Source organism: Colias croceus, chromosome Z (genome assembly GCF_905220415.1).
Source record: "Colias croceus chromosome Z, ilColCroc2.1".
NCBI lineage: Eukaryota > Metazoa > Arthropoda > Insecta > Lepidoptera > Pieridae > Colias > Colias croceus.
Genome location: NC_059568.1, coordinates 14,478,698 through 14,504,786, shown reverse-complemented (window position 1 = coordinate 14,504,786; position 26,089 = coordinate 14,478,698). Strand labels below are relative to the sequence as shown.

The window sequence follows — 26,089 nt, the reverse complement described above, 5'->3', positions numbered from 1 at the left end:
TATATTTTTTTTGTTAACTAAATAAACACGTCTTATTATACAAAAATATAAAAGGAATGTGACAACTCTCAATGATAAAGAATGAACTACCTTTTACACTTGTTTACACGCACATCAATTATAGAGGTAGGTTAAGATTAAAAAGCCTATTTATTTGTGAGTAAATTTGTGCGTATAAAATTGGTCAATACATCCGGCTTTATATGGATTATCTCTTCAATATTAATTATGCTTCAAATAAATAAATAATTAAAAAGTTTGGAAAATCCAAAAGTGCACGCCTCATAATCTCATCCTTTACAATAAAATTGATTATTCATAAAGGTGTATATAATATAAGTATGTAGATACACTTTTTCTCATGTGCCAATGCTCTTGTACTGTCTCAAAACAGTTGGAAAAGTAAAGAAAGCGGTACCGTAATAATTGAGCTATTTTTCTTGTGGCCCCACCTAGATATGAAACTGCGCAGGTTTAAGGGACTGACTACCAACTTATTTTTTTAAACCTTGGCTTATAGTATAAAGAATCGAGTTTATAATGGTGAATTTTGAGTACCTACACTATAAATAAAAATAAAAAAAAGTCGATATTTTTTTTGTTTATTTAATAACAATTAAACCACATCGAATCAGACCCTGAAAAATGAAAGGGTTCTATTCCTGAGCATACTCAAGCGTAAGAGAAAAAAAAAGACTCGATTAGTAAAGTATTTCGGTCGCTATCGTGTTAACAAGAAAATCCTCCGCACATACAGACAAACGGACGTCCAAGACAGAACTTTTTTAAACTGTTTTTTAACTAGTTTAAATAACAAAAACCGGCCAAGTGCGAGTCGGGCTCGCGCACAAAGGGTTCCGTAGCAGCAAATATAATAAATTACAGTTAAATCAACCTATCTCAAAAACTATAAGAGATACTTTGATCAAACCAAAAATCGTTGAAAGAGTTAATTAGCATGCATCACCTCTATTTTTTTTAGAATTTTATACCCCGTAGTTATAAAAATAGAGGGGGGGGGGACATACTTTTTACGACTTTGAGAGCTGATATCTCAAAAACCGTTCACTTTAAGAAAAATGTTTTTTAGAAAACTTTATATCATTTTAAAAGACCTTTCCATTGATACCCCACACGGGTATGTACATCGAAAAAAAAAATTTCATCCCTCAGTTACATGTATGGGGGGCCCCACCCCCAATTCTTTTTTTTACTATTTAGTGTCATATTTTTGTAGCGGTTCATACAACACATATTCCCATCAAATTTCATCACTGTAGTACTTATAGTTTCCGAGTAAATCGGCTGTGACAGACGGACAGACGGACAGACGGACAGACGGACATGACGAAACTATAAGGGTTCCGTTTTTGCCATTTTGGCTACGGAACCCTAAAAATGACATCAAAAATATCATGAATGTTAAAAATAGTGTTTTTTCTTAATATGTGTGTGTATGTATTATCTTACAAGTGCAATGTATGATACATAAAGACATTTTAAGTTTGAAAAATCAGATGTTTTGCGCGAAGTGACAGTAGTACCACCTCAACGCTTCGCTTATGAGGCGTGCAATAAAATTACTGTTTAGTCTCCACACGAATCAAATCTTGATTTACATAACTATGACCTAACTATAATAACTAATAAGATGTATAAGCATGTCCCTTAGGGTTTCGGGTCTGTTATTATTGGAAAGTCGGATTATTATTTGAAATAGCATATGATATTCCCAAAGCTACTTTCATAAGGCAATGAATATAATATTATAATGCGCGATTGTAGCTACATACATGCATTGTTCAAAACTAAATTATAAATGCTTATTGTTTTTAAGAAATTATATTTGATTCAAGCAAAGGTTTGTCTTTAATCATTTATTATTGAAAATATCGTTATTATTAATAAGTTCGTATCTTTAATCACACGTCAACTTGTTATTTAATATTATGATATTATTTGACAAAAATAATTACGTTAATTGAACAGTTAGGTACTTTAAATTAAAAAAAAAAACAACAATACATTCGAGAATTCCTTGTTAAACTGATTAAACATAATTATGTAATTAACACATTTTTTTTTGTCAAACGCTTCAATTTAGGTTAAGTAATAAAAAGCAAATAAAAAAAAAAAGTGTGTCTAATTAAAATGATTAGCACAAAAATAATACGTACAAAATGCATTATTCGTACAGTAGGTACGTTGAAATGAAACTTGCATACTGCATATTTTTTTATTTGGATTTCTTTTGTAAAGGTCACACGAGTTCATTTTTTTAAATATTATACGACAATGCTTTGTATAAAGTTGCTGGGACACCCCAGCAGCGGTATACTAAGCCCCAAGGAGGTTATAGTTCTACTTACGCTGAGTACGTAAAAAATACTAATAAAATTCCAGACTATTTTTTTTGACAAATAGATGAATACATATTTAAAGTTCTGTGTGTACACTCCTAACAAGGAACCCGCTTAACTTTGCTACCCGCACGTGACCTATAGATTATGTTTTCATAGACAAAATGCTCACATTAGCGAAGCAGTATGTGCCGGCTGCGCGAAGCTACCACCAATAGTCGGACACCCAGACACCAAGACTGTATGTATACCTATTACATAGTTTGAATTTTAAAATTTTTCATTCAAATTATTGTTTATCAATTATTATGTTACGTGATACATAAAAAGTTATATGTTATTTATTTTACACTTTATTGCACACACATAAGAAAGTACCTACAAATACAGTAAAAAATAGAGAAAGATATACGTACAAACGGCGGCCTTATCGCTATTATAATTATTATTAGCGCCCATGACGCGTTTTTTTACATAAGAAGTAAATTTTAATTTTATTTTTATATGCATTAATTTTGACAACGTAACAATTTTTTAGACCTAGTTTTCATACGCGTAAAAAAAATTAGATATTATAACAAAAACTATGTAGGTACGTAAATAAAATATTTTCGACATGTTCTGCTTTCTAGATAAACATAACAATATGTCATGCCTTTGTAGGTGTCCTAAAATACTACATCTAAAAACTAAATCTAAAAACCTACCTTTGCATAATACAGTTATCATGCGCAAAATATCGCATGCATAATTATAAAAACATATTTAAATGTTTTGATTAAATTGATTTAACAATATAACTTAAGTATATCTGTTATTTTTGCTACAAATTATTTTTTTTCCGGTAGGTATTTATTTATATAATACAATGATACAAACCTTTATAATAGTTTCTATATTTAGAGTAAGGTTGCTATAAAATTATAAATACTGGACAAGTTTCTGCATTCGAATATTTACTTGTAACAGATTCTGATTATATAATAAGCCATCTAGATTCTAGATTAATCATTATCTTCAAAATTATTAAAAAAAATACTGATTGGAAAACATTCCACACTAAAATAAAGTTTAAAAATATTGCAAATAAAGAATCGTTATCTACGATTCGTGTATACTTATGTATACCTATATTTATTAGACATTTAAAAACAAATTACCTTATTTAAAAAATAATGAAATGCACTCATAAATAAAAATTAGCTTGCAGCGATATTCTATGCTATCTAAAATTTATAAAAAATTGTAAAAATAATATATTACCTCATTTCAAAAATAATGAAATGTACTTATAAATAAAACAATTAAGTTGCACTGATATCCTATTGTGCTATTTAAGTTTCATGGCAAACCACAAATCTTGTTGTTATACATAACCCGTTGGAGGCAACATATTTCGGCTACATTGTTATACATATTTACATAAACTATATTTACATAGTCGCTTACCATTTCGTTCTTTCATGTCAAGACCAAGGTCACTCTGACTTCAACAAAAGTTCGTGTTTGTCGCGGCAAAGGCGCGATGGATACTGCTCCGTGTAATTATATTCAGTGTATAATATAGTCTAGCAACGTCTACCACGGTCAAAATATTTTGAAGGCGCCTTTTTGAGTTGAGCAATTTTGTGTTTATCGATTTTTGGTGGGTGTGCTTAAATGTTTTTAATTGACAATGTTTCCGTCGTGAGCCAATATCGATGGGAATTTGAATGTTGTGTGAAGTGTTGATTTTTATGTGAAGTAGACCGGTACATAGCCACAACTCCTTGGTTAAACGAGCTCTCAAGCGGTTGTGGGTTAAATGTCTGGATTGCCTGGGAATGCTCATAAATTTATTATGTATTACTTTTAAATAGAAGTTATTATACCTATTACATATTATTTAATGTTCAAGTTGCCTTGTTATCGTCATGCCTCATTTGTATAAGTTGAAGTATGACCGAAACTAACCGATACAAAAACCCTTAGGTACTAGCATCGGATTTTATATGTTATTATTTCCATAAAGTTTTATAAATTTGAGTGTAACGATTTTCAATTTACATTAAATTATCCAAATCCGTATTCAATTGAACCACGATTGAGTGTACCTACTAATAATCGGATAATGTATAATTATACTTTAAGGTGACAGAATCTCAAGAGGAATAGTCTTTTTTTCTATCTTCATGGTAAATAACCTTGATATAAATGATATATCAATATCGATATGGTTATTATGTAAACGATATTGGATACGATTGGATAATATGATCGATTCTAATTTCTTATTGAAACTTTTAAATAATACTACATAGTATAATATACCTAACGTATAGCATATTATATAAATAATAAGTGTAAAATTAAAATTAATTAATTTTTGAAATGCACCATTATATTTTAAAACCACAGACACGGTCAGAGCTATTCAGTTTAAAAAATAATCATCGAAATCGGTTCACGCGATCGCAAGTTCTGAGCCATGAAAAGAAAATGCAGTCGAATAGAAGACTCTTTTTAAAAAATATGACTGTATTAATTAGCTTTGTTAAAATCCGACTCACACCAATTTAATATCAGTATTTTTTTGTTTACTTTTATTGCAAAAATGCAAATACTTTATGACCCTAATGAGACCTCATCGCTTTTCCTCCAACATTTTATATTATTTTTCTCATTTTCCTTTATTCGCCTTCACGGTCGTGATGTGGTTTTAAGAATCATTGCATACATTAACTCTTGTAATGATATGTAGGGCATGCAGAACCGAGTCCGGTTCCAAGTTTCTGAAACCCGGTTCCAAATCGATCTCAGAACCGGGTAGAACCGGGTTACCCGGTTCTTTTATAATACTTCGGAAAAAATACGAAATTAAACATAAGTATCTGTAAAAATACCTGATGGGCCTTTTATTTTACGCGGCTTGTGTCTTATTTTATTAAATTATTAAAGAAACAAAATTTCAATACTTCTCTTTTCTTTATTTATAAGTCTCATAAAAGTACCTTGTTATCTTAATATCACATATAAACTTAAACCTTATTCATGAACTGCAAACTGTAAAGCAAAAATCCGGCCAAGTGCGAGTCGGACTCGCGCTCTGAGGGCTCCGAACAAACCTATTTTTTATAATGTTGTAACTTTAAAATTTATGTTTCTTGCAATTTTTCCTTTATCTGTATTATAAGACGTTACTTTTACCAAATTTCAAGGCTCTGTGTTCATGAAAAGTACCCAGCTGTAGGTTTTGAGTCCCATGCGAATGTCGAAATTTGCGAAAATTTTCAGCATTTACGGCTGTATCTTTTGATGCGTTGGCTTGTGAGTTTGACTTTTTCACATAAAAGGGACCGAAGACTTGAGTATTCGATATAAATTTCAGCTTGATACCAAAAACAAAAACATGACTGGATCATTATATGAAACAGTAAAATCAAAAGCTTTTCAAATTCACGACAAATCTAATAAAAATATTTCTGTAGCCTAATTTTCGTCATTTTCAAAGCCAAATTTTTTTTTGGTAATACAACCGTAGGAAACTTATAGCATCTAAGGTTAGACAACCAATCAGAGCCACGCTTGAGGCGTGGAACGAAAATTCGCGATGCACGTGAGTCTGACGTTGCCAGATACAATAAATTTGTTAAAATAAAGCAGCAAAATATAAATAATACTTTATATTTTAATATTTTGGTCGGAACCAGGAGAACCGGGTTTCATACTATTTATACCCGGTTCTCAAGATCATCAAAAAACCCGGGTTTACCCGGGTTTTTCGGAACCGGGTAAACCCGGGTGCATGCCCTAATGATATGTCCACATTAGAGTGTACATTTATTATTATTTATAGTTTTAATATATTAATGGTTATTAAGATGATTTATTATTGTGAAAACGTACATAACAGAACAGTAATTAAATAATAAATGGATACAACAAAGACAGATGTAGAAGATTAATTAACAATTTTGTTTGGTACTTAGTGCATATTAGTTAAGTGTGGCGTTATGTTTCGATAAAGTTTACTTAAGTTTTCACAGCTTCAAAACGATGTACCTACGGGCAATGTAACTTCAACAAGAAATATAAAACACAATAATGTAATTTCATTGTTTTTAAGTTAGTTTCGTTCAGTTTACATAGAAATAAATTTATTTCTGGACAAAGTAATTATTTGCTTTACATCCATACTAATATCATAAATGCGAAAGTAACTCTGTCTGTATGTCTGTTACTCAATCACGCCTTAACTACTGAACCAATTTGCATGACATTTGGTATATAGATATTTTAATACCCGAGAAAGGACATAGGCTACTTTTTATCACGGGAAATAGGTTAGGTTTTAACTGGAAATCCCACGAGAACGGGAACGATACGGGTTTTTCTTTGACTTCGCGGGCGAAAAGCTAGTATTAAATAAACGAGCGTTATAATTACATATTTAATGAAACTAAATTAGCGCGATTTGTATACCAGAACTAAATATGCCTAATTATTAAAATTTATTACCTATCTTGAAAAACGAATTATTTTACATTTAAAATAATAATGTTATCGCCGATCTAATTACTAACTCGTTCGTATTATGAATTTTAGTTTTTTGTTTACAAAATGATGTATTTTTAACAGATAATTCTATGCTTCTTATTCCCAAGCTGCGCAATTATTTCTAAAAACATGGTATTTATTTCATTGCCTATTGTTATAAATGCATGGGTAAGAATTTCTATTATTTTCTCCTAATTAAATTCTATTGTCTGTCTGGAAATTTGCTTTTCAGGCTTTCGGCCGCAAAAATTATATTTATATAATTAAATTCAAAATTAACTAGATTAGATTAGATATTTTGTTTATTCATCTAACTGAATATTTATATTTAATATCTTATTATATAATTGACTTAGAGAGTATGCTCTATTTTGGAGATTTTATATACTAATATTATAAAGCTGAAGAATTTGTTTGTTTGATGGCGCTAATCTCAGCAACTACTGGTCCAATTTGAAAAATTCTTTCGGTGTTAGATGGCCCATTTATAGAGGAAGGCTATATGCATCATCACGCTGATACCAACGGGGAGCAATGCGGGTGAAACTGTGGGGCACAGCTAGAAAACGTCATATTTGTTGCATATGATAATTAATCGATACAGTTTTATAAGCTCGAGATCACAGTGTGTCAATGTTTCTATAAAATGCACAACTAGGTCTCAAGGTTTCGATATTAATTAGCTTTATATTATATTGAGTGGAATTTCTATTACATTCGCGGACATATACCTACCTTTCATTTCCGTAGCTGCACAACTGGTTTTATTTAAAAGCATTGTTTAAGACAATTATTCTATATTTATCGATCAATGCTGCCGCTTTTATTTTGGTTCCTATTGTATATGCAATTTTAATTGATTCGCGATTTGTTACTGGTTTATTGAATACGTTGGTTTATTAATAAGTATGATAACTGTGAAAGTATTCGTTAAGATTATAATAATAAAACAATTTTACATGTTATTAAAACAAATATGTTAACGCAATAATATATTTAATGGTTGAGATTTCCTTAAGCAACTTACTTAATTTGGAAAATTTAAACACTTTGTCGTTTATGCCGTTTATGACTTAAATGTGACTAAATAAAAAATAAAATGACTAAATGTGTGTCAGAATATTATGTTTACACTTTCTTAGCTATAAACCTTAATTTACATAAATATAATGATTCCGTAATATTATAAATATTTAGAAAGTGGTTTAAAAATAGCCTCAGAGAGTTCAGAGTATGGTAATTTCCGCCGTTTGCATTCTAATCGTAATCTGGTTGAGTAGACCTTTAAGAAATAATGAGATCACAGTTAATATCTTAATTTATATAATATATCACAAATCACAATGTTTGTCCTCAATGGACTCCTAAACCACTTGACCGATTATAATAAAATTCGCACAGCATGTGCAGTTCGATCCAACTTGATAGATAGGATAGGTTTTATCCCGGAAATCCCACGGGAAAAAAGGGTTTTCTCTGAAAATGCGGGCGAAGCCGCGGGCGGAAAGCTAGTCTTAATATATATAAATAATATTATAAAGAGATTATATCTTGTACTTTATTAGAATTATATTTATACTAGCTGACCCGGTAAACGTTGTTTGATATAATCATCATCATCATCATCAGCCCATATTATACGTTCCCACTGCTGGGACACGGGCCTGCTATGAGGGTACAGGCCATAATCCACCACGCTGGCCAAGTGCGTGTTGGCGGATGACACATGTCGTCGAACTTTTTAATTCTTCGACATGTCGGTTTCCTCACGATGTTTTCCTTCACCGTTCGAGCACCGTTTGATATAATGCTAAGCACCGTTTGATATAATGCTAAGGGGAAAATATAGTTTTTGAATTTTTTTGCGATGTAACTGATGAGTCATAAAATTTGAAGGGATTTCAAAGGAGTTAGTTTTAAAACAACACTTAGTATAATATTTTGTAATTTAATAAGTTTAATATAAAAGTATATTTTCGTCAAAATTTTAAAATTGTTATTATAACCGCCTGCGGTGTCACGGTTACCTTCTAACGACAGATACCTATGATGAAAGTTTTATAAATATTAAATATGTAAATTAACTATACTTATATAGAATTTGAAAGGTTTAAATTTTAATAGTTTCTTTATGAAATATTATGGTAACGAAGTTTTGGTGTATTTTCTGTTATTCAATAAAAAAATTAATAATTTGAAACAAAAGTGTATCGTAGTCACACTTTCGCATTTATATCATTCGGAAATGAATTAAGATCCACTATAAATTTATCGAATTCATGTGCTTTTCCTCTAATAAAGTATCGAACATCCGCACCGGGTAAAATACTGCAGTCTTACAAAAAGACTGATCACGTAAGTATTTGTCGGAAGGTCAGTGAAAAATATGTGAAATGCATATAAAATAAAATCACGGAACCTGGAACAAATCTCACAGGAATAAAACTCACAGTATGAATATTAATACCTATAAATAGAAATGCGAAAGTAAGTGTCTATTTTTAATATTATTATAAGTGCAAAATTAACTCTATTTGTCTATTTCTTCTTCAGGCCTACCCCCTGAGCGATTTGGGCGAAATTTCTCAGAAAGATAGTTGGAGATCAGAAGATATAGGTTTTTTCTTAACTACGCGTGCAAAGCCGCGGGTGGAATGCTAGTGTAAAATAATACAATAATGCCTGAGAAATGTTTACGTTACAAAAAAACCTTGAAGTGTTAAGTTATTTTCTAAAATCTTTTGCCACATCCTGTGACAAATTAAAAAAACGGACATGACACAGTATCTCAGTGATAGATGACGAAATAGTTTTGAAAAATGTTTGATTAATTTAAGAAATTAATAAATATATTTTTAATTTTAGTGTGTAAGTTTAGATAAAGCTGTGTATTTTTATTTGGCAGTATGTTGTTATGATCACTGATGGTACTAAAAATCAATGTTGCTTTAATAGAATGACAAAAATTTACTATTGTTATAATTATGAGAAGAGCAGATTTGATGTTTTTATTTCACTTATAACTCATTTACGTAGATATAATATTACGTTAAAAAAGTGCCGAATTGGTAGAGCCGTTCTCGAGTATATTATACTAGCTGTTCCCCGCGGTTTCACCCGCATTGCTCCACTCCTGTTAGTCTTAGCGTGATGATATATAGCCTATTATAGACTTCCTCGATAAATGGGCTATCTAACACCGAAAGAGTTTTTCAAATCGGATAAGTAGTTCCTCAGATTACCGCGTTCAAACAAACTCTTCAGCTTTATAATATTAGTATAGATTATTGGGCTATGTAATGGTGTCTCGAAGGGCGTATATATAGGCCATGGTGTTAGACACATTAATCTATTTCAAAGACCTTCTGTGACGCTTTAACTGATAACTGGTTGGCCGCCAAACATACCATTAAACCATAATATAAATAAGTATAATCACTATCGACATAATTTTAATTAAGTCATCAAATATATACCAAAATAGGTATAATTATTTGGTATATATTTGATGACTAAACTAATTGTATCGACAGTCTGGTGCGCAAGAAAAGAATATCTTATCGAGTTAGGTCCTCATACAACTTCAATAAAAATAATTACTGCTAGAATAGGACTTTGTAAATCTCATTCTTTGCTATGGTCCCAAGCATATACCTTCCAGGCTTCCACTGAGAGAGATTAAATAAATTTTACTTTACTAAAAATATTGGCAGGTACTTAATCATACTTTAAGTAGGTACATTTGACTACCATTCAAGGTATTGCAATTAAAATTACAACTGATTATGCTATTATGAGGCATAATAGGTTTTACTAGAATCTAGAAAATTACTTTCTATAATTATGTTATTTTAACTGAGGCCATAGCAATGTCTGTGGCATCATTAGCTAAGTCAATGACCTATTAATCAGTTTTAGAATTAATGTGATAAACCCTTATTAATAATACTAATTAACCTCGTTTTCAAGTATAGGTCTCAGATTTAAAAATGATATTTATCTTGCGTAGTTGGTTCGTAGATTTTCGTGGTAACACATATTTTGTAAACATAAATATGTATTGCACTTTTTATTCATAACGTTTAAAGATATCGTGAAAGTTTAATCAGATTGACTGATATCTCTGAATGCACAGCCAAACTACTGACTGATTAGTCAGAAATTTAGCATAAAGACAGCCACTATGATGTAGGCATCCGCTAAGGAAGCATTTTGATAAAGTAGGGAATGAAACATGCAAATTTAGTTTAAATAAAGAAAAATACAACAAGTGATAACTGCGTTAAAAACAACCGACTTCAAACTTGCACTTGCAAAATTTACAAATACCTACAGACAAAAATGCTCATAAAATAAAAACTACTGGGCCTATCCGAATAAAATTTTTATGGGACCAATTCGACACTATCCCGCATCGAACAAAACAAGAATCACGTAAATCGGTTCAGAAACTTTGGAGTAATCGGTGTACATACATAAAAAAAAAAAAAAACATACCGGCCGAATTGATAACCTCCACCTTTTTTTTGAAGTCGGTTAAAAAGGTGAAGTAATTTAAAGATTATTTGGTTAAAAAAATTGAAGTAGTGTAAGCCATAATCAGGCAGCCTACTCTATAATACAATTACTATAGGATTTAGTTAGCTAGAACGCAGGGCCTAATTACCTTTTTAAATAAATAACGTACCTAATTCATTACAACGATTTGTATCGTTCATAATTTTATCAATGTTATAATTAAATAATAATAATCGAAGGTATAGTAATATAAAAATAAATAAAAGCAAAATATGTAAATATAAATAAATATTTCAGCACGTTTTTACACACGACACGATTTGAACCCATACAAAGCTTTTCACTTGTGTTATGGAAACCAGATGCCTGATAAACATACATAATATTTAATTTTAAATACATGTACTTACATAGATAATTAACACTCATATACAGAGCAAACATAAATATTCATCAGTTCATCAAACAAATATTTACCCTGGATGGAAATCGAACCCACGAGCTCTGGCCTGGAAGGCAGGGTCACTATCTGGTTGATAGTACTAGCTAGTTGATAGTACTAGGTCAATCAAATTAGTAACATTAATAATTCTGGTAAATGGTGAGTATGATTAAAAGGTGTTTGGGTAAAGTTGGCGTCGTGATGAACATTCGCGGCAAGTGATGAAACTTGTATATTTTAAAAGAGCAATACCTATATTGTAAGCAAAAGTTATTATGGACAAAAATCTCGAAACGTATTAGAAACAGAGATATTTGGTTTTGTATTATTCATTTACCTAAAATCTAGATGATTTATTATAAGATTTTTCCGAGTTTTTTAGGTTTTGTCCTTTATTTTTTTTAAGAATTCTAATCAAAACGTTGTGTTTGAACGCTTAAATACGCAATATATTGCTGTTTTAAAATATCCAAGTTTCATAACTGGCGGCGAAATGTAATCACGACGCCACTAGCCCATACAAAAGTACCCAAAACCCTTAGAACAATATATAACTTATCATTTTCTTTCTATAGTACGTCGTCGGTAGGCCCAGAACAGAGGCTCGAATTCGGTCCCCGGTAGATCCCTCCGAAGGATAACTTCTGCCTTTTATTTACATAACAGAAAATTACAACTTGCCATTCTTGGCAAATTTTATGAAAAACAAAAAACAGAAGTGTTTTTATTTTTTATTAGAGACGGACTAAATCTTGCATTTATTATATCAAAAAATACTAAATAGATTTTTAGATATTTGATGAAATATAAAATATTCTTTGATTTTGATGTGTGCAGAATGCACACGGCTTGCACATCGCATCTTCATGCAAGCAGCAGTCAAAAACAAACAATTGAAACACTAATATTTGGTCTGAGCCACTGTACGGTACATCAAATTTGGCTGGAACATAGTTTGTTTACGAAAAAACCAAATCTGGAAAAGTGAGCGTTAAAATCACAGTCGGTATACTACGCTTTTCAAGCTTCAGTCATGTATTATTATAACAGGCAATGGAAAGAATTAAAGATGGCCTAGCTGTAACTTCTTAATCGCGATTTAGGAGGTCTCACGCCATAATGCATTTGTCTTTGTTATGTAATGTTAAATACCCTTGTATTTAACTTCTGTGGTACCATTATAGAACTGTACCTGAAGCTTATTCAGTACAAGTTCTCCAAAAATATTAATGCAATAAATTAAAATATATATAGAAGCTAGGGCGGACGGCGATTATAGCTCCTTTGGAAAAAAATATTATAGTGCGATTTAACGGGGCTCTGGAAAATATGGCGCCATCTAGATTTTCGTGGTGTAAATTTTGTTGTAAGCTTTAAACATTGGTTTGTTTTATTGTAAAGCGAGATTTAAGAAGAATATTATCTATTTAACGCACAGTTTGACAAATACTTATCGACAAATAAAAATAATAAATATAATTTATCATACTTAACTGTTTTTGTTTCTAACTTCAGTACATAAATCAAATGTTTACTTGGTGGGTGGTTCTCATTGTTTTTCCCAATTATTATAATAGAATTTTATAGAATCTTGTATTAATAATTATATTATCTGTGACACAGTATATAAAAAACACAAATAAATAAACACAACAACAATATTCTTATCATTAAAGTTTCCACTTTGGTGAGGAAAATAAACTTTTCTAGTGAAAATAAATAAAAAAATGTTTTAAATTTGTATTAAAGTCCATATATGGTCTATAAAGACTGGTCAACAATGATTTTGTTGCCCTTGATGTGAAAGTGGTTTCGAATAATTTTATGCCTATAATTATATCTCTTAATATATATAAATCTCGTGTCACAATGTTTGTCCTCAATGGACTCCTAAACCACTTTACCGATTATAATAAAATTCGCACACCATGTGCAGTTTGATCCAACTTGAGAGATAGGATAGTTTAAATCCCAAATCGTTTTAGAGAAAGCGGGCGAAGCCGCTTGCGGTAAGCTAGTTTCATTATATATTATACTAGCGGTCCGCCCCGGCTTCGCCCGTGGTACATATTAACGTTTTCTCTACATAAGAACCATCCTCGTACTTCAAGGAATATAATAAAAAAAGAATTATCGAAATCGGTTCAGCCGTTCTCGAGTTATGGAATTACAACGAAAAGTGGCATTGATTTTTATATATTAGATTATATATATTTGTAGATATAGTAGGTATATTTGTTTTATATCATTTACTAGCTTACCGCCCGTGGCTTCGCCCGCTTTTTCTAAAACCTAATAAATTATATCCTAAAACCATCCTCTTGAATCACTCTATCTATTAAAAAAACGCATCAAAATCCGTTGCGTAGTTTTAAAGATTTAAGCATACAAAGGGACATAGGGACATAGGGACAGAGATAGCGACTTTGTTTTAAACACTATGTAGTGATTTATTGCAATGTTTTAGGTACTAATTGTTTTGATTTAGTTTTAATTAATTTACATAGAAATAAAAATAAAGAAAATTCATTGAAACTTATAAAATTGTACATTTTATAAGCATTTCTTATACATAATTATTATATTTATTAATTTTTTCTTAAGGACCATCTGCAGTAATTTGCTTACATGTAACGATTCCACGTACCCTGATACTTTTATGCCATCATTTTAGGTTTTTTTTGGATACGTTATTTCTGTTTCCTACATTATTATTGTTTCGAGGTTATCTAGAAATCTATCCAGGAGACTGTGGGGCAAGTATAGCTTTATATTCGCATTTGCTCATAAAGTATTGAAGTTTTTCAACATCTTTTGCACAATCTATACTAATATTAAAAATGCGAAAGTAACTCCGTCTGTCTGTCACTCAATTACGCCTAAACTACTGACCAAATTTTCATGAAATTTGGTATTTCCATATTTTGATTTGATAATATCTCCATATTTTGATACCCGAGAAAGGACATAGGTTACTTTTTATCACGGGAAAATGCCGCAATCCCGGAAATCCCACGGGAACGGGAACTATGCGGGTTTTTCTTTGACAGCGCGGGCGAAGCCGAGGGCGGAAAGCTAGTTTCTATATAATTTGGTTTAAAATTTACCTTAGATTTACCAAAACTGTACCTCTCCACAATTTACATTCAGCTTAGGTTATAAATTTTGTGAAATTTTCATCTTTTATGAATTTTCAACTCGCCCGTCCTGTAGGGCCTTCAGAATTTCAGATATACTTCTTTTATTTCTAGATTATCCCAATGGCGTACATTTCCATATTTATTGATTGTTTCTAATGAATTGTCTTTGTTCTAATTACACAAAATATAAAAACATCAAGGGAATTTGCTGTATCCACTTTATTGACCAAGTTCTACTCGGTTATTTCGTCTCAATACAAACCGAACATGGTTGTTCATAAAAATGATTTTATTTAGAGAAACCATAAATATATTTATACAGAAGCCTTATGTATGAGCGAAGATATGTGCAGAAAACGTAATTCACCAAAAAAATAAACATTGTTAATAACCCGTATTCTATATGAGAACTAAAAATATGAAAATCCAAATAAAAAAAACTAGAGCCAATCGAATAATTCTAATGAATATAGTCGCAAACTACATACTTGAAATATATAAATCTGTAGAAATATCAAGGGCAACAAACAAATAATTGTTTCTTCCATTTACAATATCTCAAAATTCTTCATAGATTTTTTTTATATTTGTACAATCAATAATATTGTTTATCGTACAACGTGATTAATAATGATTTTCCAGTACATTTGTTTTAAATAAAACCGTTCAACCAAAACATTAAACATACATATACATTATACACACATCATAAAGTCTAAGCTAGGCAGAGGTATATTCTGTTCTAGCTGCTCCGCGCGGTTTCACCCCCGTGGCTCCACTCATGTTGGTCGTAGCGTGATGATATTAGCCTATAACATTCCTCGATAAATGGGCTATCTAACACTGAAAGAATTTTTCAAATCGGACCAGTAGTTCCCGAGATGAGCGCGTTCAAATAAACAAACAAACTCTTCCGCTTAATATTAGTATAGTTTCACGTACATCTTATGTCACTTGCGAGCGGTCAGTCATCAAAGTCTAAAGCCCGGCATTCACTACACGCACCGCGAGCCGAGCCCCGAGCCGTACCAATCCGTGGACAAATCCGTCATCACCCACACACTACACGTCTATCACCTTCTATCACTCTCCGTCTCCAGACGGCGAGCGCCGCGCCGAGCCGCGAGCCGCGCACAACTACACATACACACGCAGATTTGTCCGCGGACTTGTCGCCAGCTACAAATCCAGCGGATGGGTGCGCCTGTGAATGGTACCCATAATGTCGCCTAACCAGTTTTGAACACTTTAAAGAACCCCTCTATCAACCAGAGAGTTCAATACTAAGGACATTTAAGTTGTTGTATTTTGATAGAGGTGTCTCTTTTGGTATGTACTTTTAACCGCTCAAAACCGGTTTTTATTTATTAATTCACCTTCATTTGTTTATTTCATTGATTTATTGTTTTTCGTGTCAGGTGCGTAATGCGTAATGGAACTCGTTTTTTTTACCAATAAGTTGTGATCAGATGATATTTTAAGTTATGTCGTAGGAAGATTATAAATTGTTGATACGGACATTTATTTTATCATTTGTGATTGTTGCTTTTCCGTATAACTTGGAATTGTAAAATTCTATCTATCTATTTTATTTTATTACGTAGGTACATTATGATTGTTATAATATCTACTTATGTATAAATTATTTATTTGAATTTAATTCCTTAACCCTTTATATTGAAATATCAAGTATATGTACAAGTTTATATCTACATATTTATGTAGGTATCTATTGATAATTTTATTTAATTCGCTTATTTATTTGCCATTAATTAAATAAAAAAAATTGCCATTAATTATCTTATTTTATTATTATGAAATATATTTAAAAGAACATAAATATAACGTAGGGGAGAGGGGGGCATAATGGGGACGTTAAGGAAAATACACAGTAACATGATCAACGCAATGTATTTATTAATTAAAATGAATCACAACACTTTGGTTACCTACTTATTAAACTATCATTTGGCATAGAATTTGGTGATGTAAATAAAATTAACTGCGTTAAAAACAACCGACTTCAAAAACGAAAAAGTAAAAAATAAAAAAGATTTGATATTATTAATTACTACATATTATTTAGATGTGCTATTTATTAAATAGGTTTGATGTCGGTGCACGGGCTTAATACTAAGTACTTAGTGTTTGGCACCGACTTCAAACCTATTTAATAAATAGCACACCTAAATAATATGTAGTAATTAATAATATCAAATCTTTTTTATTTTTTACTTTTTCGTTTTTGAAGTCGGTTGTTTTTAACGCAGTTAATTTTATTTAATACTTTTTAGTGTAATTTTCAACACGAATCAAACGAGCCCAAACTCGATAAAGTTGAGTCAATATATTACTGAGTTCCTATGGCCACCTTCCGATTCCATCATCAAATCAGCTCTATGTCATGATAATGTTTCATCGCTATCCAATTTACACACTTATACAAAATTTCAGCTCAATCGGTTACCGGGAAGTGAATCAAAGTTACTTGCTACATTCCAATTAAGTCATCGAGTACAGACAAAAATGCTCATAAAATAAAAACTACTGGGGCTAGCCGAATAAAATTTTTATGGGACCAATTCGACACCATCCTGCATCGAACAAAAAAAGAATCACGTAAATCGGTTCAGAAACCTCGGAGTAATCGGTGTACATACATAAAAAAAAAAAAAAAAAATATACCGGCCGAATTGATAACCTCCTCCTTTTTTTTTGAAGTCGGTTAATAATCATATCACGTTATAATTTTAATTTTTTGAAACTATTATGAAAACCCCATCGTGCCCCAGGGTAGGGGCAGAATGGGGTACGTATTTATTTTGCGTCACAATACAAGCACATGTGGATTTCTTCTGTATTGTCGTCATCTACACCAGCACAAGATATATGAGCCCACCGTCCACATAATTGACAAACCACCCAACCTTCCGAAGACCTTAGTATTATAGTGTGGTTCCCGTCAAGGCAGTACATGCACATGGTATCCTCGTCGGTATTCTCTTCAGAAGAGTCTTTTTGGGTCTTCTGTTTCTTAGAGTTCTTCTTTAACTTGGGGTCATTTGGATTAGAACATTTCTTCGTTCTCTTAAATTGTTCTCGTTTTTTCTAACATAACGGGATACCCCATCGTACCCCGTAGCCATGTCCCCGTTATGCCCCAATTCTCACATTATTTTAAATAACAAATCAAATAAAATGAGTGAGGGTTAGAGTATTTTTGTTCAAAACATATCAATAAATAACTTATCTGCAATAACAAAGTAAATACATGATAGTAGCAACATAAACACTTACTATTTTATAAGCGTATTCATAGTCACTCAAAATTACATGAAATTACGTTGAAAATCGTTTTTCCTATTAAAAATCAAACGTGCGCAGCCTTTCGCCGGTCACTTTCAGACTTAAGAGAGATACAAATTGGCTACCTATTAGCGAAAACAAAACACATCTAGACCGTATAGTTTTCTGTAAGTGTGGATGGCCCCGTCGTGCCCCGCGTCCCCGTAATGCCCCCCTCTCCCCTATTCACAAACAATTTAATGTGATATAACTCGTAAAATGAGATTACTAATCCATACTATCCATACTAATATTATAAATGCGAAAGTAACTCTGTCTGTCTGTCTGTTACTCAATCACGCCTAAACTGCTGAACCAATTTGCATGAAATTTGGTATGGAGATATTTTGATACCCGAGAAAGGATATAGGCTACCTTTTATTGCGAAATATGTACCACGGGTGAAGCCGGGGCGGACCACTAGTTTATAATAAATATCTTTTTAGGTGGAGTGACGACATCCGCAGGGTTGTTGGACAAAACTGGCGACAACGAGCGAATGACCGGGCTCAATGGCGTGCCATGACTGAGACCTATGTCCAGCAGTAGACAAACATGGGCTGTTGATGGTGATGATGATGATGATGATCTTTATTTGCTCAAATGTGGTTTACAAGTTATTACAATAATGAAAGTACAGCACATTCACCAGTTACACTGCCATGCAAACACGTGTTACAGCTCCGCATAATCAGAAAAAAAAATTACATTAATTATTATAGTTTAGTTCAATTGTCTATTAATTATTATACATGTCATTTTCATTTATCATCCAAAAAGTCCCTGACATGATATAAATTGTAATGAGTACCTATTTAAAATGATTTGTTTATCTATATATATCTATACTATCTCTATTACTTAGTGCTAATTTACACACGGTCAGTAGACAAGTCAGTTGCAACTCGCAGCGCCAATTTCGGCGCCGCGACTGACTTTAAGTGCTGATTTACACAGGGTCAGTAGACAAGTCAGTCGCGGCGCCGAAATTCGGCGCCGCGACTGACTTTAACTGTTTACATAGACTTCAAGCCTCTGTACTGACTTCAAATCTGTTTACACAGGGTTTTTTTCGGGTCAGCACTGATTTGCCTCGAATTTGTAGTCAGTTACTGACCCTGTGTAAATCAGCACTTAATGAGAGTATATCAGAAATGGTATGATATTGTATAAAACAATCGAAAGGATTAAATCTTTTACACTGGACAAAATAGGGATTACATAAATAAAATTAAACTAAAGAATCCATTTCTTGCATCTATCCTGATTTGCCTCGAATTTGTAGTCAGTTACTGACCCTGTGTAAATCAGCACTTACGTTTAATGAGAGTAATATCAGAAATGGTATGATATTGTATAAAAAAATCGAAAGGATTAAATCTTTTACACTGGACAAAATAGGGATTACATATTAATAAAATTAAACTAAAGAATCCATTTCTTGCATCTATCCAAAGATTTTGAATCCAGATCTTTGCATCTATAAGTATCCTCATCCTAGGTATTTATATTATGAACCATAATTGTGAAAGTTTGTGAGGATGGATAATATTTCACGAAATGGATTTGTTACTATTTCACGAAAATACTATTGAACCGATTACAATAAAATTTGGTATGTAGGTAACTGAAGACTCAGAATAATAATACTAATTTTTATACCGAAAATCCCACAGCAACGGGAACTATGCGGGTTGCTGTCAAAACGCGGGTTAAGCCGCGGGCGGAAATCTAGTTTTAGCATAAAGGTAGAGAGTAGTAATTAGTTTAAATAATAATAATTGATGGAGATTATACGCAGCATACTTAGGTAATATTACACACGTGTAGAATCTATGGAGTCATTAAATTGACTTGTTTATTATACAAGATTCACTTCTTTATTAACTAGCTGTGCGCCGCGGTTTCACCCGCATTGCTCCGATCCTGTTGGTCTTAGCGTGATGATATATAGCCTATAGCCTTCCTCAATAAATGGACTACCTAACACCGAAAGAATTTATCAAATCGGACCAGTAGTTCCTGAATTTAACGCATTGAAACAAACAAGCAAACACTTCAGCTTTATAATATTATTAGTATAGAAAAATCATGTAATCGGTATGTCTATATACTATAATATACCACACATTAGTACAGTTACATTCGTACCTAAACTATACTTTGACCGTTTTATAGTTGTTAGCACGGGGGTATAAAACAAGTGATAACTGCGTTAAAAACAACCGACTTCAAACTTGCACTTGCAACATTTACAAATACAGACAAAAATGCTCATAAAATAAAAACGACTGGGCCTATCCGAATAAAATTTTTATGGGACCAATTCGACACCATCCCGCATCGAACAAAAAAAGAATCACGTAAATCGGTTCAAAAACCTCGGAGTAATCGGTGTACATACATAAAAAAAAACATACCGGCCGAATTGATAACCTCCTCCTTTTTTTTTTGAAGTCGGTTAATAAAGTAGTCCTGAGTGCGATATCTGATGGGAACAGAGGTCTCAGTCTAGCAAGACATAAACAGCTGTTCACTTACTTGTCTGAGAAGATAATGGATCAGTTAAATAGATGTATAGTGCATTTGTGCATAGGAGACAAGTCATGTGGACATTCTTTTCTTGTATACAGGGTGTAATCGTTAAGTGTGCACAGGCGATTATTCCGTTACTATTACAGATATTCAAAAACTTATAACCGATATTGAAAGTTATATAAATTTAATGAGAAATATCCAAAAAAATTACATCAACCACTCCCATACATTTAGTATGGAATATGAGATTTCAAACATTTAATATGAAAGGTTTTGCTGTTTTATTTTGTGCTTTAATTATTTCTCAAATTTTAATAATTTAATTTAAAAACTGTAAATAGACCTCGATGTGGAATACAATGGCATGCCAAAACGAGGATCTCATTTAGAACATTTGCTTTGAATACAAAATGTATGGGAGCGTTACATGTAAAATTTTCGGATGTTTCTCGGGAATAATCGCCTGTGCACACTTAACGACGGGTGGGAAGAATTATGAAGGTACTAGGTACTACAAGGTACTAGCTACTATTTATTTTTTTTTCAGATAAATGCAAGATATACTGATTTATTTTTTTTTTCAGTCAAATGCAAGATATACAGGGTATATCTTGCATTTGTCTGAAAAAAAAAAGTAAATCATGTGTATCTCCTAGTACCTTTATTTTGTAATCTAAGCTAGTACCTTCATAATTCTTCCTTTTATCATTTCTTTGAAGAATCTTTGGATGTTTTCAGAGGACTTTCATAATTATACTGTTAAACATTTGAACTTACAAGTACTTATGTATCTGGACGGAGACAGATGAAGTAGCTTGTATAATACAATTACACAATTATACAATTTACAAATGTCACAATTATTAATATATACATATTGGGTACATACATAACGGGATGGTGTGTAATTATTTAATAACCAATCACGTAAAAAAAGAAAATGGTGGAAAATGTTCAAACTAAAACGATAATTATATATATATGGAGTTTAAAGGAGACCATTTTTTTAGGCCCACCAAGATTCGGTAACGTATAGTAATAAAAAAAAAAGTGTAGAAATATAAAATTTTATTATGAATTTTGTAGCTTCGTTGTTTTACAAACGAAACCGGAATCATGAAATCGAATTAAAAAACCTTATTTTGATATCATCCCTGCTGTAGTGCTGTCTACAAACTACAAGAATACTGAAAACTGGCACACTGGAACGAAACGTTTTTATCGATAGAATGAAAATAAAATCAAAAAGTGAAAAAAAAAAACCGCCTTAAATAAATCACTTTAGAAACTGCTTTTATTCCTATTTATATGGAAGAATGTGATTGATAGCGATTTTAAATCCTGTCATTAATTAAATAAAACAATTTGTTTCTACTCAGCCTTGTACTCAGCTAAAAAAATCCGTGTAACGAAACGTTACATCTATTGGCTGCTTTGACATGTCAGATGATGTCAGACCTTGTGTCAGACAATAAAACGTAGCGATTTAAATTCTCTTTGTCAGACAATTAGATTCCTCCTGTCGTAGTTGTGATGCTTTTAACCTAAGCTTTTAACATAAACATTAAACAATGTTTTTATTTCCTATTTTAAAATGTAATTACCACAACTTAAAAGCGTTTAATATTACAATAGAACATGAATAATACAATGAAATGGCTACCTATCCTAATATTATGTGCCTTCTCCTAGTCATAAATCACGTACCTACCTACCTACTTAACTAATAATTTCTTAGTTATTTAATCAGATTTCCCAATCGCTATAATCGCATCAAGGTCCAGAAACTTGAGGTACACACACATATATTTATTAATTTTTTCTATACTATTTATAACCAAATCGGGTCTCTGTGTTTGTGGTTACTTCGTTGTTTCCGATTTCCGAGTGTGATATTAACTAATTATTAATTATTCATTCATTTATCTAAATATATTGTACCCAATGATTCGGATGGGTCACACAAGACAAATCACTCATCAGTTAGTTTTTATGTAGTAATGAGGTGAATGTTTGCACATCGTGTTTCTAAAGATTACGGTTAAAACATGTAAGTCACCACTGTAATCTCACATCACACATTTCATTAATATACGCTAAGAAATTGAGCTAAGCCTATTCTCCAAAAAAAAAAGAATAGTCTCCTTTTCTGATTTAAAATATTTGACATAGTTTTATCCGATCGAAAGGGATTTCCTATGATCACAATTTGATGAATATATTGGACAAAAAAAACATGAAGATTATAATTGTATCTAAACTTTTAAAACATATCTACCATAAAGCTCCTAATAATTCGTTATTTTAATTACTGGGTTTTTATTTATTTATCTTTGGGTCATAAAACAGTACAACTTTGCACTAACATTTAAGAACTAAAGAATTTAAATACCTATAAATGATAAGTAAACAACTTTTTCAGAATTATGGTTCTATAACATAGGCTTTTTGAGTTCTATAAAAGCTTTTTCTTTAAATTAATCGTATATTTGCGTATAATATATTAATTAGTAACCTTTGATATTAAGAGTCTTGGCTTGAGTTTTCTTCAAGGCAAAGCAAGGTATATAGTAGTCCTAGTCCTAAAAGTATATATTTTCCCCAATTATACTCAAATGGTTGAAAACTTGATAAGAGACCAGTGATCATTTGGTTAAGACGTCTATTATCAAGTACATTGTTCGACTTTCCTACAGTCTAAATCTATAATATAACAATGAAATGTTTAACACCAGAACGCCTTGTCCAATTCGGCTAATATTATTTTCACAGGTTCTTATGGAGAAAATCCATGAAAATGATGCAATAGGGCACAACGTTCGCCGGGATAGTTACATAATAAACCCTACAAGATGCGTAATCTGTACGGGTTTCAGAAAAATTTTACTTTTGTAAAGATATAGACGCAGTACGCAACTAACGCAATGTTAATTTACGAATGAGCCGCTGCAGCCAGGACGTCAGAAAAGTATTATATAGTCTGGAAAATAAATTTCATAAGCGCGATGTACAGACTCCATACAAAACGTATTAGTTGATTTGATGCGACATCTGTTGTTTTGATGTACTGTTAATTATTAAAAGTCCTCCGTGAAACCATCATCTGGAACTTAACATGAGGTAAAAGTTCCTCCAAAATTGTTATAAAATTACTTAATTCAGTAAAATGTCGTAGAGGGTCGTTAAAGCTTATTTAAATATTACATTTTTTACATGAAATTAGGAGGATTTAGCGCCATCTGTATTGCCTAATTGTACGAGATTTCCACGCAGGTCTACGAAAGCTTCGCGTGAATGCAAGGGGCTATGGCCCCTTCCAAAGGTAGCGAAATATCTCGCCTAAACATTTGACTATTCAAGCGCCATCTACATAAAACTGTGACTAATTGAAGTATTTACATCTGTTTGTAAGAAATTTAATGTTTAATCAATGTTTTAAACATTTAAAAACAAGTACCTACATAATAACTGTTTTTCCTTTTGTGTTTTCCTAATAACGAAAATATATGAGTCTCATAATTTTCACTGGCAGATTGTTTCTTTAACAAGGATCAATACTTTAACTTTTGTTTGGAGTTGGCATTTAAGGTATCCACTAGGATTCCTAGTCTAGGAAGAATAATTAGAAATTAGAATAAGATATTTTACACACTTATAATATGTAAGTTTTCAATTTGTTTTCTTTGGTTGTCATGTTGATTCGAATTTCACAAAATTTTATGGGTTTTTCGATATTCAATAAAGTATTAATTTTTGTTATCCATTCCTTAGAATTATATATAATTACATTATACCTATATAATTATGTATTGTCATACACGTCTTTATGCATTTTTTCCATAAAAATGTATATAATTTTTTTACCCTCTTACAACTTTGTTGTACGATTACGTGTATCTCTAATGACATACATACCATACTAATTTGTTTGTTTGTATACAAAAGAGTCGTAACAACCTTGAAAAATTATCATTTCAATGTTACATCTTATCATTGTTGTTTTTCGAATTAGTAATAAGGTATGTTATGTACATATTTGCAGATAATAATAATTAGTTCGCGTTGTAAAATTACTTTATCAGACTGTTTGTTAAAGTTTTCTATGAAATAGTTTAAGTTTGTTGAACTAGTGAATTGTGTGTTTCTTTACTATTTATACTAATATTATAAAGAGGAAAGGTTTGTAATTATGAATGTATGTATTTATTTATTTATTTATTTATTTAAGTAACACCACATCATACATCATATTATAAAGTTTTATAAAAATGGTATGGTTATCACACAAAAACATTTTTTCCATCGATCGTCGAGGCGCACAGACTCTAGGCATCGCCAATTCGCCATAATATGGTGGACGTTCCATGTACCCGGACAAAGCGGTTCGGACATTCTTCATCCGAACCGCGAGGGACTGGAACATGCTTCCTGAGTGTGTGTTCCCCGACGAGTACAATATGGGGGTCTTCAAGCGAAGAGTGATTTCTAGGGAAGCGCCCTCCATCATAGGCCACATCTCAGCTTACCATCAGGCGAGATCGTGGTCAAGCGCTTCCCTATCACACAATAAAAAAATAAAATAAAAACTACTGAACCGATTACAATGAAATTTAGCACACATATAAAGGGTAACTTGAATTAACACATAGGATAGATTTTATCCCGGAAATCCATCGGGAATGGGAACTATGCGGGTTTTCCTTTGAAAACGCGGGCGAAGCCGCAGGCGGAAATCTAGTCTTCTATTAAATTAGTAGAAAAAGATATCTATATTTAATACTTTAATCGGATCTGTTCCTGAGATTAATTCAAACAAACAATTCAGCTTTATAATATAAGTACAGATTGATACTTGACTAATATAAAACCGACCAAGTGCGAGTCGGACTCGCGCACGAAGGGTTCCGTACTATGGGGTCCGTCCGTCCCTTAATATTTTACTTTTTATTTGTAGTATTTGTTGTTATAGCGGCGACGGAAATACATCATTTGCGAAAATATCAGCTTTCTAGCTATCATGTTTTATGAGATACAGCCTGGAGACAGACAGACAGACAGAAAACGAAGTCTCAGTAATAGGGTGCCATTACTTAACCCTAAAAAAGGAGAAATATTTGAAGATTTTTAGTATAGAAACATATTATTACGTCATACTGTCTTGTTCTCGCTCTGACAATATAATTAATAATTGAACTCCATAAGTGAGCATT

The 26,089-nt window shown here is 32.0% G+C and overlaps 1 protein-coding gene across 4 annotated transcripts in view; it reads right to left on the bottom strand.

Moving 5' to 3' along the window:
* Positions 1–26,089, bottom strand: part of LOC123705561 — a 61,757-nt gene that overhangs the window by 22,816 nt on the left and 12,852 nt on the right. Inside the window, exon 1 of one of the 4 annotated variants that reach the window (XM_045654398.1) lies at positions 3,810–3,899. The exons of the other annotated variants lie outside the window; for them this stretch is intronic. Within the exon in view, the coding sequence (XP_045510354.1) occupies positions 3,810–3,825 (16 nt within the window). The 5' untranslated portion in view covers positions 3,826–3,899. Of the gene's footprint in view, positions 1–3,809; positions 3,900–26,089 lie in introns of those variants that run through there. 4 annotated transcript variants of the gene reach the window in all.